Genomic DNA, 18,062 nt, shown 5'->3' on the forward strand with positions numbered 1-18,062 from the left:
CATCACTATGAGAAATTTATTCAGAATATTTAACGTATTCCTGGAATGAAACCCTCGACGCTGGAGGTGCATGGCCATAGTGCTAACTATTATGAAACCGTGCTACCCATGATACAGTATATATTGTATCATGGGTGGCACAGTCTCCCCGTGCTTGGTGGGTTTCTTCTGGGAATTCGTGTTTCCTCCCACAGTCCAAAGACATGCAGGTTAAGTTAACTGGTGAACCCAACTGCTCGTAGTGTGCGAATGTGATTGTGTGTGTGTGTCATATGTGACTTATGATGGATCGGCAAACTGTACAGGGTGTTCCCTTCCTAGTGCCCAAATATTCCTGGCACAGGCTTCAAGCCCCCTGCTACCCCATATACAGGATAAGCAATATCAAAGATGAGAGAGGGAATAAATCTGGATATGAAAGTTTGTGATATGTGGGGGAGAGTGCTTTTAGTCCAAATCCAGCATGCACTTGCAGTATTTTAATGTAATAAATTATTCTACTTTTGATGCCAACATTCAACAAATGACGCTTAGGTGATGGACGTGATGCTGAGTGACGTTTACTCTCGCGATACTTCAAGTGGGCGGGGCGTGTCAGATTCCAAAGGAGAAGAGAGTGAAGAGAGAGAGAGTGAGAGAGAGGGGTGCTTAGGTGAGTTTGTAAACATTTCTCCTACTGTCAGATTTAAGAGTTAACATGAAATTCTGATAAACAAGCGCGAACTGACTAGACAAACGTTTCTTAAACATTTACAAAGAGTTTAAAGTAACTTTAAGAGACATCTGTTGTGTTGTCAACTTGTAGCTAGTTAGCTGCGACCGAAGTCAGAGCGCAAGGCCGCCCGTATTTCGACAAATTCCACCTCCTGTATTAGGGTTGGCTAATTAACCGTTCTCACGCGCAAGGCTGGCAACACGTTATCCAATGAAAAATGTTTTTCTGAACTGTAAGCCAATCCGAGTGAAGAGGGCGGGATTTGTCGCAATATGGATAGGATTGTGAAAATAACGCAGCTAGCATGGTAGCTAAATTAGTTAGTTGGTTAAAGAAGTCCGATAGAGTGAGTAACAGTGATTGTGTTGTGTCGAACATGGGCTGAGGGATGAGTCTGGGTTGCGAGATGGCAGATAGTGATGAGATACTCGTAGCCAGAAGTTTTTTCGACTCGCTCCAAAGCTGCTTACTTGTTTTGGCACCCACGGAAAGAGTTTTAAAAGGCTAGAGCTCGACCGCAGTCTGATTTGACGTTGAAGAATATTCTCGAACCTATTTAAGCGCGAGCGCCGGAGAGCTAAGACGCTGCCTCGCGACCGAAAAAGACAAAGTTTTTAGGGCGGGCGCGTGCGGGAAAAGGCAGCGGAATATTTTGGTTGAATCCTGAACCGTGTCTCGTGCACTACGTGAGGGCACTAGACAGAGCGGAAGTAAGTGGTTCAGACCCTTAGTAGTGTGCACTGTGGGTCCACAAGGGGGCGATTTGGCACTTATCCGTTAGTTGTGGCCTTGTAATAATGTCTGACTTTGTGTGTGTGTAATTAGTGAGGAAAATAGTCAAAATTTAATGTAATGCTGCCTGAACTTTCCTTAGTCAAAAAAAATAAAGAAAATAATAGAAAGAAGTAATTTTAACAGCACGTTGTTCTTGTTGTTACTATCATTAGTAAATTAGTAGATTGTTTTTCCAGTGCATGCTTAACATTTATTATAAGTTATTTTATTAAACATAAATAAAACTGGGGCAGTGGTGGTTCAAACAGTAAAGGCTGTAAGTTTCTTTGGGTTTCTAATGGGAAGTTTGGGAGTTCGAGCCCCAGTACCAACTAGTTGCCATTGTTAAGCCCTTAAGCAATGCCCTTAACCCTATTTGATCCAGGAGTGATGTTTCCTGGCTGACCCTGCAATCTCTGATCCCAGCTTTCTAATGGGGAGTTGTGAAAATTACAATTTAACTTTGGGATTATTAAAGTCCTAATTATTATTATTTTTAAATAAAAGATTATGGGGGGGGGGTAGAATTACATATATAGTTAGTTAATAAATAAATAATTCTGAGATTTTTTTTTTTATAAATAAAATTTAACTTTCTTGTTTTTATGAGAAGATATTCAGAAAATGAAATGTGATGACAGGTTGTAGAAATACATCTGTCAAAAAATTTCCAGGACAGTAGATCAATAGACCATTTTTATTATGGATGTTGATAATAAAATTTATTTAAAAAAAAGAATATGATAGTGTTGATGAATAGTGTTATTACTTCTATGATTAGTGTTCATATCAAACCGAGACTTGTGATGAAATTTCTCGTGAGTAAAGAAATACATTTGACTGACATTTACAAGATTACAAGCACAGTATGGTAATGAGACACTTATCCGCAGCAAAACATTTGAATGGTGCAAAAAGGTTTAAAGAAAGCTGTATGTCCGTGTATGACGATCTCGGCCGTGGTGGCTCAGTGCCCAGTGCAGTTGCTCCTGTGAACATTTAGCAAGTGGAGCGCCTAATGCTTGAAAATCAACTTAAAACATATCGCCAACTTGCGGAAGAGACAGATCTGTCTGTGGGAACTTGACACATAAATCATTCACCAACATCACTTGTACAATTAAGCAACTTAGCTGGGAGTTATTGCTACATGTTCCCTACCATCTTGACCTCGCTCCAAGCCATTTCCACAAGTTTGGGTCATTGAAGGAGTTCCTCCGAAGCCAGCGTTTAAGTATGATCATGGCTCCGGCATGCTGAGAAATATTTTCACTCTGATGGTATCCAAGCACTAGTAAAACACTGGGATAAGAGCATTAGTGTAGCAGGGGCTTATATAGAAAAAATAAAGGGAGTGTTTACTCTCGTAACTAGGGATGGGAATCAACAAGAAGTACTCAATACAGTATTATCACAATCCCTAGGTGCTAATTTGATTGTATTGTGTCTCTTTAAGTATTACGATTTTTTATACATTTTTTTTCAAGATTTAGTTATAATTCTAAAAAAAAACTTTACAAATAATTTATTTGTACCTGTGCTGTCTGTCAACATGTAAATATTTTAGAGGTTACCACCTGTAGGGTTATAGAGAAACTGCACAATTTTACGACCTAAAATAAAACGTATCGAAATTAGAAATTTGTTTTAAAAATACATTTTAGTCATTAATCATTGTAGTGATATGCCACATAAAGAAAGCATGATGCATCAATTAATCGAAATTTCTCTGTACTCATAACTGTGTTCTGTTTTTTTTGTACAATCAAAAGTCGTGGTTTGACTTAAACACCTTTCATATTATAATTTATTATTAGTAGTACTATTATAAAAGAGTTGTAAAGTAGTTGCACTTAAAAAACAAAAAAGAAAGAAAAAAAAGTTTTTTGGTTGTGTTCGATGTATATATTTGATGGAATTGCATACGTCATTATGGATGTCTGCTAATCATTAATTTCTCCACATTAATAGTGGCTATACCAACTGTTTTTCAGAATCATCTATATTATTACTAAAAGTAATTTAACATTAAGTAGTGTTTGAATATTGTCATATGCTGTGTGTGGGGAAAGTATCCCATGTGACCTTTGCCCCCTTTTACCACCTTTCAGTCTTAACAATGGCAAAACCACAGCATCTTGTAGAATATATATTTTTGTTGGTATAAGGCATCAATGTATTTTCTGTAGCACTGGCTGAAAAGCAAATCACAGGTCTATATTGATGCGCTCGTTCTAGTGCGTTATGGTTTCTATAGTAACAGTGGTTGATGCGCCATGTAATCTGAGATTTATAATAAAAGCGTGAGACAAGAGGCTGGTGGAGGAAAGATCGTAGCTTCTAAAATGTAAGTGAAGAGAATTCTTCAGACAATACTTGATTAATACACTCTTCTGTGTAGGAGTGCGTGTGTGTGTTTGCAGGTACAGCTATAAGTTGTAGCAGATGTTGGAGTCACTTTTACCTTAATAAACTGAGTAATGAGTCTGTTCTGTCTGTCAGTGTCTGCACCTCGGGCATTTCACTAAAGCAGTGTTAATGAAAGGAAGTTTTTAGGTCAGTTTGTGGTCTTTCATGTATTTTAGACTGGTGTTGGCCCCGACACCAGCTGTAAGTGGGTATTTAAATTTTTTTTTTTCCTCTCACTCCTGATTACTGCTCCGGGATAATGTATGTAAAGCAGTGTACAGCTGCTCTTGCGCACTCCGGCTTATTTGTCATTGACATTTAAAACCGAGCTGGCTTTCAACCTACCATGCGTTCTTGGGTTGTAGTTCAGTCTTCTACTTTTGGAAGTAGTTTTTGGAATTCAGAATTTTATCAATACATCTTCAGCTTGTGATGTCCCTTGAACAATGCACACACAAACAAATCCCCAACACTAGCCATTGTAACTGAGCAAGTCATAGAGGTGTGGTCTTGTCGTGATTAGTTTGTCTAACAATTAAAGGTGCATTAGGTAAGAATCGTTTTCCCCCTTGATTATGTCTTGAACAATTAAACAGATTTGAGATTTGATTGAGACTCAGCAGCGTTTATGAAGCTCCGTCGCTGATGAAATATTTGTGCAATATCAAAAGAGAGGGAATGTTTTGAGATTCAGCCTTGGGTTAGAAGCTGTTAAGCTTTGTAGCTCGGCACAAATAAAACATGATGGTTTAGAATGACTTAGAAGCAGTTGTTCACTGTTGTTTAAGATGTTGTAATGTTATGTGTTTTCTTACTGAAAGTGTTTCCATTATTGGTTTTAAATGTGGGTTTGGCCAACCAGCTGCTCTTAGCTCGGTATTGTGAGCTCTACTGAACTACTTTCACCCAGGCCTATGATTTGACAGTGTAATTAATGGTTAATAAAACACCTGTGGTACATATAGGTAAATGTCCCAGTGCTGTTAGAGTCTATTATCACCACTCGTGGAATGCCTCTCACCCATTTAGATTATTCAAAAGTCAGGTTATCTCAGCAGATTAATAGACTTTTTATAAGGTCAACAACATTTAATGCTTTCATTTTATTTAAACATGTTCTACATATCATTTGTCTTTTTTTTGTACAAGTAAGCGACGAAAGAAACAAATCGTTTATCCAATCTGTCATGGGCACATTTCTCTTTCTCTTTCCTAGCTGAAGTTTAAAAAAGGAGATATTAAACAAGAAGTCAAAGATCCACCTTATAAATAGTTATTAGATTGTTTCCGATTTCATAGCAGAACGCGACCTTGGGTTGTGCAGCACACAGCATTGTCTGCTGCCTCGGCACAGATTTCAGGCCGGGCATGCTGCAGCTATGCAGACGGCGCGTTTAGAGTTTCATTTGTTCCGTATACCAAAGCACGGGTTTACAAAGGTCACCTCAGTTCATATTGCCTGTACGTAAAGAAGATTTCTCAGCAGCGATAAGTTCGGGTTATTCTGCTATACATAGTCTTTACCTGATAGCAAATGTCCTCCATAACCGTTCATTACACACACACACACACACACACACACACACACACACACACACACACACACTGTGGGGTCTCCCCTACCCTCTGGCAGCTCAAGCTCCGAATTCCTCATTCCTGGCTGCCGCAGGAGCTATTAATACAGTTTGTTTAGACAGTTTCCTAGCAGGAGGCATCAAACAGTGCGCTGATTATAGCCGGGGCCGCTTTGCTCTTCACCTGCTGAGTCGGAGAAATCCAAGTTAACAGACATATCACCCCCCCCCCGCACCCCCCCCCCCCCCCAACCCCCCCCGACCCCCCTTTCTAGTCACCTAAATCGAACCTGGTGCAGCAAGTATAGTGTTGGTGTCCACCAGTACACAAAACCATGTCCTGGATCGCATCCCTGCATTACTAATTCCCAGTGTCAACATGTTAATGACACACGCAAACACAGCTGTTCAACTCGCTGTAATAGCACAGTCGAGATGGAATGTGGCATCTTTTGAGGTGTAAATTGAACCTTTTCTAACAGTTCCTCATTTTCAACCTAATGGTAGTTAGCTGTCTGTTTGTGCTGGCTAGATGTCTGGGTTAAAAAAACATCTCCAGGTCTTGCGGAACGTTCCCAGTATGCCATAGTTAGTAGCTACTGAACGCAGTCAGAGGAAGGACAGTCGGCGAAGCACTGACAGCCTCACAGGTCGCCCAAGGCTCAGTAAGATCCTTGTGAATGAATTTTCATATTTTGGGTGATTGTACATAATATGAATAGTTTGCCACTAGTTTGTACGGTTTCTCAGAACAATAATACATTTTAAGGAAACATTGAAAATTTTTACATTTCTTTGCTATGTCCCTTAACTTAAATTGTTGCCCAGAAGAATCCCTTACGCTGTTACCCCGGCCCTGAACGTATGCTCTAAGAACATGCAGGCGGCATTTTTGACGGAAAGCAGATGTTACAAACATTGCCAAATAAATACCGAAGCTTTCCAAGTCGGCCATGTTGGTTTGAAAGCTAAGTGGATTGATTTGTGCACTTTGTTATTCCATGTTCTTGGTGCAGATAGTTTTTTGGTGTTAACATTTTTTTTATACACTATATTAGAAAAATTATTTTCTTGTTTCCCTTCAAATACAAATGAACTTTATCCAATTCTTAATCCATAGGGTTTAATATGATGTTGGCTGGTGTGCAGTTATGTTGGCACTGGTGTGAAGTTTGTTTTTCTGGAGTTGAGCTCAGCCACTTACTTCCAGTGAAAGTAACTTTTAATGCTTCAGCACACCAAGACATTTTCGGACAATTTCATGTTCCCACTTTGTGGGAACAGTTTGGGGATGGCCTCTTCCTTTTCCGATATCACTGCGCACCAGTGCAGCAGAGTCCTGACCTCAACCGTATAGAACACTATTGGGATGAAATAGAGCGGAGTTAGGCCTTCTCGTCCAACAACAGTGTCTGACCTCACAAATGCACTTCTGGATGAATGCCCATAAACGCACTCCTAAACCTTGTGCAAAGCCTTCCCAGAAGAGTTGAAGCTGCTATAGCTGCAAAGGGTGGGTCAACATCATATTAAACCCTATGGATTAAGAACTGGATGTTACTCAAGTTCATATGCATGTGAAGGCAGACGAGCATATAAGCAATACTTTTGGCAGTATAGCGTGTATATGATTGACGATCCACCTGAGCCTTACAGGGGTGATTTTAAATAATACATATTTTTTGTTAGAATGTGGCGCCATCCCTAAACAGTAATTGTACACACTGATAGTCGGTATGCTGTATACATTTATCAGCCTTAATCAGTGTGTAGCATGTCTGTTGTTGCTTTGAAAAAACATGAATGCAGGTTGCAATTGAAAGGAGTCACAACACTCAGTGCATCACTTCTGTTTAGGTTCATGCTTCGCTGCATACCAGTCATGGTTCCCATTCTGACCCTTGTTCACCCACAATGGGTAAGAGGGCATCAGTACTGGACCACGGAGCAATGGAAGGAGGTGGTCTAATGAATCACGTTTTCTGTTACCTCATGTGGTGTGACGGGTGTGTGTTTGCCCCTTAACCTGGGGAAGACATGTTACCACGATGCACTATGGGAAGAGAAAGCAAGCTGGCAGAGGCAGTGTTACATGTAACACCTACGTAAACATTGTTGCAGACCCCACTCTTTACAGTCTACCCTAATATCAGTGGCCTCTTTTAACAGGATAATGCAAAACACACTGCAAACATTGTCTAGGAATATTTTGAGGAAAAGTGTTAGCTTGGCCTCCAGATTTCAGTTCAGTTATGCATCTGTTGGATACCCTGCATAAACAAGTCTTATTCATGTAAGCTCCACCTCACAACTTAGAGCTTACTTAAAGGATTAACTTCTAACGTCTTGGTGCCAGATACCACAGCACAGGGACAGTACAGTTTTATTGACACTAGGGGGGGACACACAGTATTGGGTGGTTGGGATGCATCTCAGTTCAGCTTGGTTCAATTTGCTTTAACGGTAAATCAGGATGTTGGTTTAGGTCTTAAATGAGGTGATGGTGATAAAATCTACAGCGCGACGAAACCTTTAGAGGAACCAAAATCCGAAATGATGCACCCTCTTCTAAGTGATGCCAGCTAGTCGGACTATAAATATTTACTCTATACGCTCATTTAGATAGAAGTAGAAGTGTGCATTGCATCAGATAAAGTTTCAGAAGCAGATTTTTTTTTTTTTACCCTCATGTTGGTGTAAGTGCACAGTCAAATATTAAGCATGTTCGACAGAGAAAGTGCAACACCGCCCAGCCATAAAAATCGCTATTATATTAACCCACCTTTATCTGTGATTATAGCCAACAATGTGGTGGTCAGTTCACGTGTAAAAATTACTTCTCATGCTCCCAGAACCGCACTTTTACAATTTGAGAATTGGAAGGTACTTGTTCCATTAGTGAAGAAAAAAATGCATGGATGTGATACCCTGGTCCTTCAGTACATTCATTAAATGTATTATATTGTTGAGCCTAGACCTGACCAACAGAAGCAACCCCAGATTATAACACTGCTTTGACAGTTAAAATATATATATATTTTTAAAACCAGACAGTGTACGTATGTTTATTCGGTCATCGAGTTAGTACATTTATTTGTAGAAAACATCATAAATTTAATTAGCTTTTTTCCCCCCGTCCTTATACCTTCCAGATAGACTGTGATGTGATGTAAATTCAGCTCAACTCAAGTTTCCAAATTACTCATCATTCTGTGATTACTGGAAATAAACCACCATTAGTTAGGAGTTTAACTCTACTGTAGTTTCACACCCAACTTTTTTTTCTCAGAACTAGCGCTGGGGTGTGGCACTTTTTGTTGCTATGAAAAAGAAAACTGCTCATCCGATGCGCGCACAGAGTTTATCGTTTGTTCAGTTACAGTAAGCGTGTTTTTGTGCCGTTACTTAAGGAGAGGGATTATGGGTAAGTGTGTCCAGTGACTAGTCTTGACATGAATGCTGATTGGTTGGCGACGGGTCGTGTCCCTAAATTAATGTGTGAAGAGTAAAACTTTTTCATTTCACTCTTTTTTAAGGATAAACTGCATTCAGAGCTTTTTGTGTTTTATCAGTGAGCTTGTGCAATTTAAATTTCTTTTTACAAATTTAGTCTGTTGGTTGTTGTGGTAGTTTCTGTTCTGTAAATCCTGTCTTGATTAACGACCCACTATATGCAAGAATGAAGACTTGACTGTACACAAGCATGACACGCAGCGCGCTGTTGCAAAAAATCAACCCATAGTTATACTACTTGCCTAAGGTACCTTTAGATTAAATTTATTAAAAGCTATTTGTGAAGCTGTATGATTTTAATTGATTATGCAGTTTTCTAAAGGTCAGTCATAAACATAGCTTAAACATAGCTAGTTGTTTTTTTGTTTTTTTGTTTTTTACATTTTCTCACATACATTGAAGTTAAATGCTTGTATGACTGTGACCTCACAGAAGAATTTCACTACGATGAAAAATAGATGCACTGGACAGTACAATTAAAGTCAACATTGAAGTTTCAATAAAAATAAAATGTAAATAAAAAATATAATTAGGCTGTAATATACAATTCACAAATGTTATAAAATAGAATTAAAATTTAAATGTGTAAACATATATAAATTACAAAATTTACTGAATATCCAAAATGTCATTGTAAACTGTGAGGTATAGAACTATAGATGAATAAAAATATTTTATGTGGTTATGACAGCAGAAGCAGGATTAAAACATGAAGTATAAAATGAAATGTGTGATTGGACTTTGGAGCAATGAAAAAAGGTCATGAGTTTAGATTGACCTTATTCCAGAGCGATTGGCACGTCAGAGTAAGAAGGAAAGTGCATGATGCAATGCACCTGTAATGCATAGTGCACACTGTACAAGCCTCTGGAGGCAGTGTTATGATCTCGGGTTGCTTCAGTTGGTCAGATCTAGGCTCAGCAACACTACGTGGCAGTAAAATGAAGTCAACTGACGACCTGAATGTACTGCATTACTAGGTTATCACATCCATGGTGTTGTTCTTCCCTGATGGCACGGCCATTTTCCAGGACTCAGATTGTGAAAGTGTTTCTGGGAGCATGAGGAATCATTTTTACAGATGAACTGGACACCACATTGTGTAGCTGTAATCAAAGAGAAAGGTGAAGGGATAAAATTTTAAGAGAGCCGGGTAGTGTATAAAGTTACACAAAATTTCTATATTTATAAGAAATTATTGTTAGTAGTTTTTTTTTATACTTCAAACATATGGTTGCTTGAGACAAATCAGGCAATAAACTTTAATGCTATTGAGTCAAGCAAAAAAAAAAATTCAAGACTGTCGAATCCACAGCCTGCATATGAGTTGCAGCTCCAGTAATTATGAGAAGGCTTTTTTTATCTTAGCTGTTGCTTTAGAGGCGGAGCTGTTTGTGTGACACGACTGCATGAAGCTGCAGTTACAGTGTAGTACCGCTTCATGTCCCAGTGCCTGTCCCAAAAATAGACAAGTTGTTATTTTTACTCAGCATCTTGGGAGTGAAATATTTTCACTTCAGCATGTCGTAAATCATCTCAAATTTGCTCAGTATCCAGACTGATTTTTCCACCCAGACTTCGTCTTCCATTTTGTTTTCTCGTGACCTGATTGGTGGGGGAGGAAAAAAATGTGCTCCATGTTGCTCAGCAATATTTTGAGAAATATTGAAACTCGTTTGAGCTCGAGATGGCAACGCGTTGTTCAGTATATAGGTGTGAAGCTTGTTTTATACAGCTGTCAAGCAGGCAGCAAAATGGAAGGCCGTAGGCGTGTGTCGTGTGCACGTTGCACTAGAAGTGAAGACACATGAAGTCCAGCATTGGGTAATAACGGACTCGCTGTAGTCTGGTTATGTAATCCTATTATGCAAGTCAGGTACTTGTAATTGCCCTCGCCTTCGTTTCCAAGCAAATTGTTTTCTTTAGGATTCCTCGATTGCAAACTCGACTTCAAGGAATTATAGTCTATTAAATGACCATATTAATATTGTTTGTTTGTATATTTATTAATTAATTAATTTATTTTAAAGCTTTGTTTGTTTACATCTAGTGAACCTTTTGCCTTTTCTTCCAGTAACTGGTAATATATATCAAATGGAAGGGCTTGCTAAACATACAGTAGCTAGCTAGGTAGTTAAACTTGAAACAGCTGCTTGGAAACCTTTACCTGCCATTCAAAAAGCATGTCACTTAAAAAACAAGGTGTTGCATCACATTTCTCTGAAGGGACATATGGGTAAGTCAATGATTTTGACATTTTTTAACGGGTATATAGGAAACACTTAAGGTTCTTAGCATGAACATAAAGTTCTTAGAAAGAAAATTTTTAGTGTAGTAGGCGGTTCCTCCTTCTTTGTCTTGCTTCATTAAACCTGAACCAGATTATTATACACGTCAGAAAACCAACAAGATGAGGTGGACCAGAAGTTGTAATAAAGCCTGGTTATCGTTCAAAAATATGTTGAGGAAAATACAACCTCCATCCCCCCCAAAAAAAACAGCTAATCGGCATGTTAATCTGAAATGATTGACAATTCTACAGATAGTTGATATTTTAGAAGCCTCAACCACCTTCACCTTCATCTACATGCTTAAATCAACAATCCCCTGGATTATTGTCCTATTTAGTCCTATTTGATAATATTGTGGTTTTATGTTATTTAGTCATATTTAAGGTACCAACATTTAACATTTAACATTAATTGGTCTTAAGAACGTGGCACGGTAACATAGTGATTAGCACTGTGGCGCTTCCATGGTCAAGGGTTTGATTCCCGCCTTGGAACTGTGTGTGTGGATTTAGCATGTCCTCCTTGTGCTCGGTGGGTTTCCTCCGGCCACTCTGGTTTCCTCTTACTGTGATAGTAATCACAGTCCAGAGACATTCACGTGTGTTTCCTGTGATGGATTGGCTCCTTGTCCATGGTCTACCCCGCTCCATGCCCCAAGTCTCCTGGGATAGGTTTCAGGCCCCCCTGCGACCCTGTATACAGGATAAAGTAGTAAATAAAAGGTCTAAAGTTGAGGAGTTCCTTAAATATCATAACTTTTGCAGAAAAAAAAATTGCCGCTTCTTCTTTTGAATTTGGATGCAGTTAGTGCAGTCCCACCACCTACTGGACTGGAGCATGAAGTCAGATTGGCAGGTAAAAACAAAAAACTATCACTTCATATGAGATGTGACATTTAAATTAACACATGGTTACCACGAGCATTTAACAGCAGCATTTTTTAAATACTTTAAAAATCTGTAAGAAATATAACAGCTTTAGACAGTAAACAGAACTGGCATTAATTAAAATCACAAAAATATCACATTCAATGAAACTAGTCATCAAACCAAATTTCATTAAATTTCTTCTGCTAGAAAGCAGGTCTTCACCGAAGGGAAAAGGACACGGGCATTAAAGCTACATTTGCAACAGGTAGCAGTTGCATTTTAATTTTTTTAAGCTTCATCTTTGTCAACCTCGGGCCTTGTGAGTCAGGAAAGCTGCTAATTATCTTTCTTTTTTTCTTTTACTTTTGTGGTTAAAAACTTTTAACCTTCCCTACAAAATCACACACACTAGATCATTTAGTCTTAACAAAAAAGAATTTGGGATCAGAGCAAATGAAGTTGAAATTTAAGAACAGGGTAGGTCGTGTGGTGCATATTTTCTTTCAGAAAGGAGGCTATAGTAATTTTCTTTCATTTTAATATGCATTTTGCTTATTCTGTTTGTATTTGCTTGTTTTTGTCTCTCATTACAGTTATGATGATGTGGCTCATAATACAGACATGGACGAGACTGTAGAGTGGACTGCACTGCATTCCTGTTTAAATAATTGTATAATCACTTTGTATAATTTGTTCTGTCAAGCTGTTGGCACGGAGACATTGTCCATGTTGATGTTTCTTTAGTAAAAAAAAAATTATTATTATTTTTTTTAAGAATTTTTAGTTTGCTTTGAATTTTTTAGTTTTTGCATAATCTTTTGACTCTTAACAATCTTCCACCGTAGGCTTTTTAAATTTTTTTGTATTTCTACTTTTTAGGTGTTTAGGTGCGAGCATCTTGTTCTTGAAGTTATATTTCCAACACTGTGAACGTGATGTCTGCCACTTTTTGTTTTTAGGTTGCCATGGTTGCAGTAATGAAAATATAGTGGAATAAAACTTTTCTTTTTCTAAATTATAATTATTATTGGAAAGATGGAATTGTACATTCCTGATAAACTAGCCTTAGTCTGTGACGTGGACCAAGCTCTGTCCGAATACAGACCATGCATAATAGTTCAGCAGACTTGTTTTGAGCTCTCGAAAACATGCAGAAAAAAAGGTTCTGCAGCTTTTTAAACAGAATTTAGCAGAAGTTTATTGGTTGCTGCTTTTATCAAGTCGTGCATTTGTGTACATGATTTAGTTTAAGGCGGGTTGGCCCAGAGTTCAGCTCCATGTAAGGCTTGAGACTTTATTTTCCCCATTTTATTTAATATGGTCCGTCTAGAGAAATTACATGGCATGAAAAAAAAAAAAAAGTTGATGATGAAAACAGAAATATGGATACACCCTGAAGAACGTGTGCAGAAGTATATGGTGCTGAGTTAACGTGAAGTGTTGCTATGAAACCAAACATAAACACAGATTTCCTCATTTATAGCCGTAAACTGATTATCAATAATATTAATGTTAAATAATTTAAAAGAAAGCAGCTGTCGTTAGACATTTTAGCTGAGAGCCTTTATAATCAAGTAATTTAATGCAGCTGGGTCTGATCTGATTTCACTTGAACACCCTGCATCTAACAGATCTGTTTTAGTGAGAAATAAAACCAGGCCACAGGTTGAGGCTCGGTTGGATGAGGCACCTCACCTAGGGTATAACGAGCGAAGAGGCTGTGGCCCATTTGTATATGACTTTCTCATACTTGACAGTCCTTGTTGGTTGAGAAGTCCCCGTGAGCTTGCTGCTTGCTTTGCTTCGTGAGCTTGTGAGGTCTGGAAGGGGTCGAGCTGTTTGCCTCGTGTTGATCTCCGTTGAGAAGGAGGGGTCTCTTTACTGGCAATCCAGGCAGAGCTATTTAACTTTGCGACAAATAAAACCTGGCATCCTTTGGACCAGCTGCTAATTTCGTCTTGGACTGCGGAGCCGAAGCTGTCAGTGACGTGGTGGAATTATGAGAGACAGTTGTTAAGGGGAAGGAAAGGATTGTTCGGAAAAATTATTGTTGATTAGCTCTCCTAATCTTTTCTTCTTTATGATTCAGGTAGTAGGTTTCAGAGGGTATCGTCTTTCGTGTGTTCGTGGAGAGTTAGAGTGCAGGAGTTTTAGGATTAAGATTTGTTTACAGGATCATAAACAAATCTAAAATATGTACTATATCATGTATGTTTCTGTTTATGTATATATATATATATATATCATACGCCCGCACACAAATTTATTTAGGTAGTTAGTTAGTTACCCTGCACTTTGATGCTAGCTTTTTAGGTTAGTGGTTCCATCCCAAGCTCTATCAAGTTGCCACTGTTGGGCCCTTGAGCAAGGCCCTTTATTCCTGTCTGCTCCTGGGCCACCTTATAATGACTGACCCTGCGCTCCGACCCCAAACGGGTAAATAAGCTGGGATATATACGAAGAATGAAGGCTTAAGTTTACTTTTTAAAGGCTGACAGTTTAACAGTTTCGTCAAAGTAATTTTAGTTTTAAAGGAACATTAAAAAGCACAAAAACCTGTTATGAAAAAGAAAGGAAATGTTTATTACAAATTAAGGAGTGTCTGTCTGTCTTCTATGTGCATGTTGATGTAAAGACAGATAGTCAGACAGACAGACAGATAAACAAGTAACAAAAGGAGAACCTCGTCTCAATTCGTCAAACTGATTTTCCGTAGAAGCTTTCAGTGTCACTATTTATTACACACTTATGAGCTAAAGGTGTGCTTGTCAGCTTTTGAGCAAGAAACAAAACCCAAAAATCTAACTCACAAAACCGCTCCTAGAATGAAGGCAAATATTCTTAAAGGTCCCATATTATTATTTTTTTTCACAAGTTAACACAGGCCTCCAAGACCCCCCCCCCCGCCGCCTCTTCAAGGTGGGTGTTAATGCTCCAGCTGAAAAAACCCTCAGATAATGAATTTTTCATACCTAAGGCTCGCTGTATTTCACTTCATGGCCACGCCCACCAGAGAAAACCAGATCTGAACAACAAGCCAGGGGAGGGGGATGTTCTTATATGAGATCCCAAAAATCTAATTGGCATGTTTGTATGAAATTTTTTATTTTTTTTTTGTACACGCACATCTGATTTAAAAAAAAAAAAATGCACCTTGTAAAGTTGAATTTCTCAAGACTTTCCCTTTAACAGTTCACCTGAACTGATGGATTATGAATCATGACTTTGTTGTATATTTATCAATGCTGCGCTGAACCGATGAACTGAAGTGTATCGAACCGTTACTTATTTGACTCAGTAGTTTTTGCATTTTATTCCTGTACACATGTTGTTTTTGTAATGTGTATCCTATTATTTGAAACCGAAATATCAACATCTTAAGCAGTATAGTGCATTACATGCATGGTTCCAATACTGTGGTTAGGTAAGAGTTCAGGTAAATTAGGTTATAAAATTAAACCTGTATTTTCAAGGTGTCGCAGCTGGATGATCCTTAATGCAAAAAAAAAAAAAAAAGAATGCATGAATTTGTGTTAGAAGCTAAAAAAAAATCTTAGATGGTATGCTGGGTTAAACAATGTGCTAAAATACTTTGTGTTGCATCCTTTTAAATTTAAGTTGCATTTATTTTTGTGTTTTTATGTTTCCATCCTCTCCACGCGTGTAATGAGAAGATCTTTGCAAATGCATTACAGCCATAAATACATGTCGACATAAAAGCTGCGTCAGAGTGCCTGGAAAGTTGTTTAGTGTGAGTGGAAATTGTGGTCCAGGAGCTCGTGTTGCTCGCTGGACTAAAAAGAGAGGAGGGGTTTTTTTTTTTGGAGAAAGCAGGCAGGCAATGCACATGCAAGTCATTCTCACGGATCGGCGCAGCTCATTTCAGAAATGTCTCTCTAGGATTAGCGTTGCGATGTCGTTCGACCCCAGCGATATCGCTTACTCTCGTTACATTCCTCCCGTAGCACGTCGGGTCCGCTTGTCATCAGCGGGCTCGTCGGTCAGTTCTGGGGAATTCGGTCTCGCTATCGAACCAGAGCTGTGGTTTTACTGGGAGCGGTGTTTAAGAAGTTTAGTGAAAAGATAGAGTGGTAGCGAAGGAAAACATGCAACAGAAAGTTCTTGGCATAAACACATCCCTGTTGCCTTGTGGGATGTTTGTGTTCGTGGAGCGAGGTAGGAACACAATGAGGAGCAGAGGTGGGGTTAAAGCAGGAGGGGTGGAGAAACGGGCAGCGCGAATGAAAAAGGGAAAGAGGCGAAAGAGGTATCGGCATGCTTTGTGTGCAAATCCCAGCTGCAGACTTCTATGCGTGTGTGTGTGAACTATTCCTCATTGGGCGGTCAGATGGCTCCTGTGTGAAGGAAGTATCACTAGGGAAACAACTTCTTGTGTTCTGTCATCTGTGCGTGTGCGTACAAGCGTGTGTGTTTTCTTCTCGGCTCGTGGTATTTTTAACCCGGCTTCCTGCGCTGACAACGGATACGACCAGAGAAGCTGCGCCGCTTTAGTAGAAGCAACTGGAGGCCTAGCCCGGGCTTTTTCAGGCTTGAACATCTTCAACAATGTTCTCCTCTTCTCCTCTTCCACAGTTTTACTGCAAGCCGTTTGCAAAAATGGGGGACGACAAACCTTTTGTGTGCAACGCTCCCGGCTGCGGGCAGGTAAGTCGGCTTTTTTTCCCCTCTCTCTCTCTCTCTCTCTCTCTCTCTCTTTTTCTCTCTCTTTCTCCACCTATCTTAAGTTTCGTGTGTGTGTTCTGTTAGAAGTTTGTCCCTGAGGCTTTTTTTAAGAAAATGTTTTCAAACTGCCGTTGCTTTCGACACAGACAAACAGTCAGCTCTGTTACTTCTGTCTTACTTAACTTTGTACACACTTGTGTTTTATTTCATGCCTGTGTCACATTAGTCTCTAGCATTCCTTGTTAACGTTGTATGATTCAGCGGACAAATAACGTCTGACTAATCACCGTTCCGCTGCTTTCTAAACATGTCCCGGACCGATTGACTCAGCGCACGCAGTGTCCTGTAATTAAAACGAACATCAACCTTGAGTTGGAGGGGGGGAAAAAAGGGAAGAAAGCAGATTAAGCAAAGAAACCCTAAAGTTTGTGGCTGCACGCTGAGCCAAGAGGGCATTGAAAACTGAAAGCGGAAGTGACTAATGCACGTCCTCGCACTTGACGCGAGGGTAGCCGAGTTCACAACAAGGTTTTGATTCGAATATTCTCTCTGTGCGGTTACTAAAACACAATTAACGTGAAAGTGAACAGTTAAACATCTGGAACTAGAACTGTGTGTGTGTGGTCTAAATATTGGATAATCATTTTAGCATTGTTCTTGATATTAGAACGCAAAAAGAAGCAAGTCACAGAATAATGTTTCTCCAAACTATTTAAGGCTGTGAACCACCATCATCTTGAAGCTGTCACTTCTGTAAATATATATATTTAATTATTATTATTATTATTTTTTTTTTAAGTATTTGTATTGCGCCTATTTCTGGATGAACCGCAGCGCTATTTTTGTAAACACAATCTAGCAAAGATGTCGAAAAGAGGCTGTATGTTTGCGTGCGTGTGTGTGCGCGCGCCGTTCTGTAGTTTATAGAAAGCCTCTAGTTGTAGGTGTTGCATCATGTATGTAGTCTTTAGGGATCTGAGCTGTTTTTGCTCAGGCTTGTTCCATTGAAATGATTATAGTCTCAGTGAAGTGGGTTGTTTGCGAAGTAGCTTAGGCTCTTGATCATTTTAGTTTACCTCATCATGTGTGGTGTGTTTTTATGGCAAGATTTTAGGTACACACATAAAGAAAAGCATCAGGATAGTGTGTTGCTCAATCCGGCATTGATGAGGTTGAAAAATGGGATCCTGTAATACATAGCTTGCTAGGATATTAATTAAGAGTTAAGTGAATT

The 18,062-nt window shown here is 39.1% G+C and overlaps 1 protein-coding gene across 3 annotated transcripts in view; it reads left to right on the top strand.

Moving 5' to 3' along the window:
- The first annotated feature begins 606 nt into the window (after positions 1-606).
- The window catches only part of atf7a (activating transcription factor 7a), a 40,290-nt gene continuing 22,834 nt past the window's right edge, over positions 607-18,062 (top strand). Inside the window, exons 1-2 of one of the 3 annotated variants that reach the window (XM_053483296.1) lie at positions 607-652; positions 16,739-16,810. In XM_053483296.1, the coding sequence (XP_053339271.1) occupies positions 16,763-16,810 (48 nt within the window). In that variant the 5' untranslated portion in view covers positions 607-652; positions 16,739-16,762. Of the gene's footprint in view, positions 653-16,469; positions 16,811-18,062 lie in introns of those variants that run through there. The other 2 variants (XM_053483295.1, XM_053483297.1) reach the window with 2 other exon arrangements.

This window comes from Clarias gariepinus, chromosome 22, assembly GCF_024256425.1.
Source record: "Clarias gariepinus isolate MV-2021 ecotype Netherlands chromosome 22, CGAR_prim_01v2, whole genome shotgun sequence".
Lineage (NCBI taxonomy): Eukaryota > Metazoa > Chordata > Actinopteri > Siluriformes > Clariidae > Clarias > Clarias gariepinus.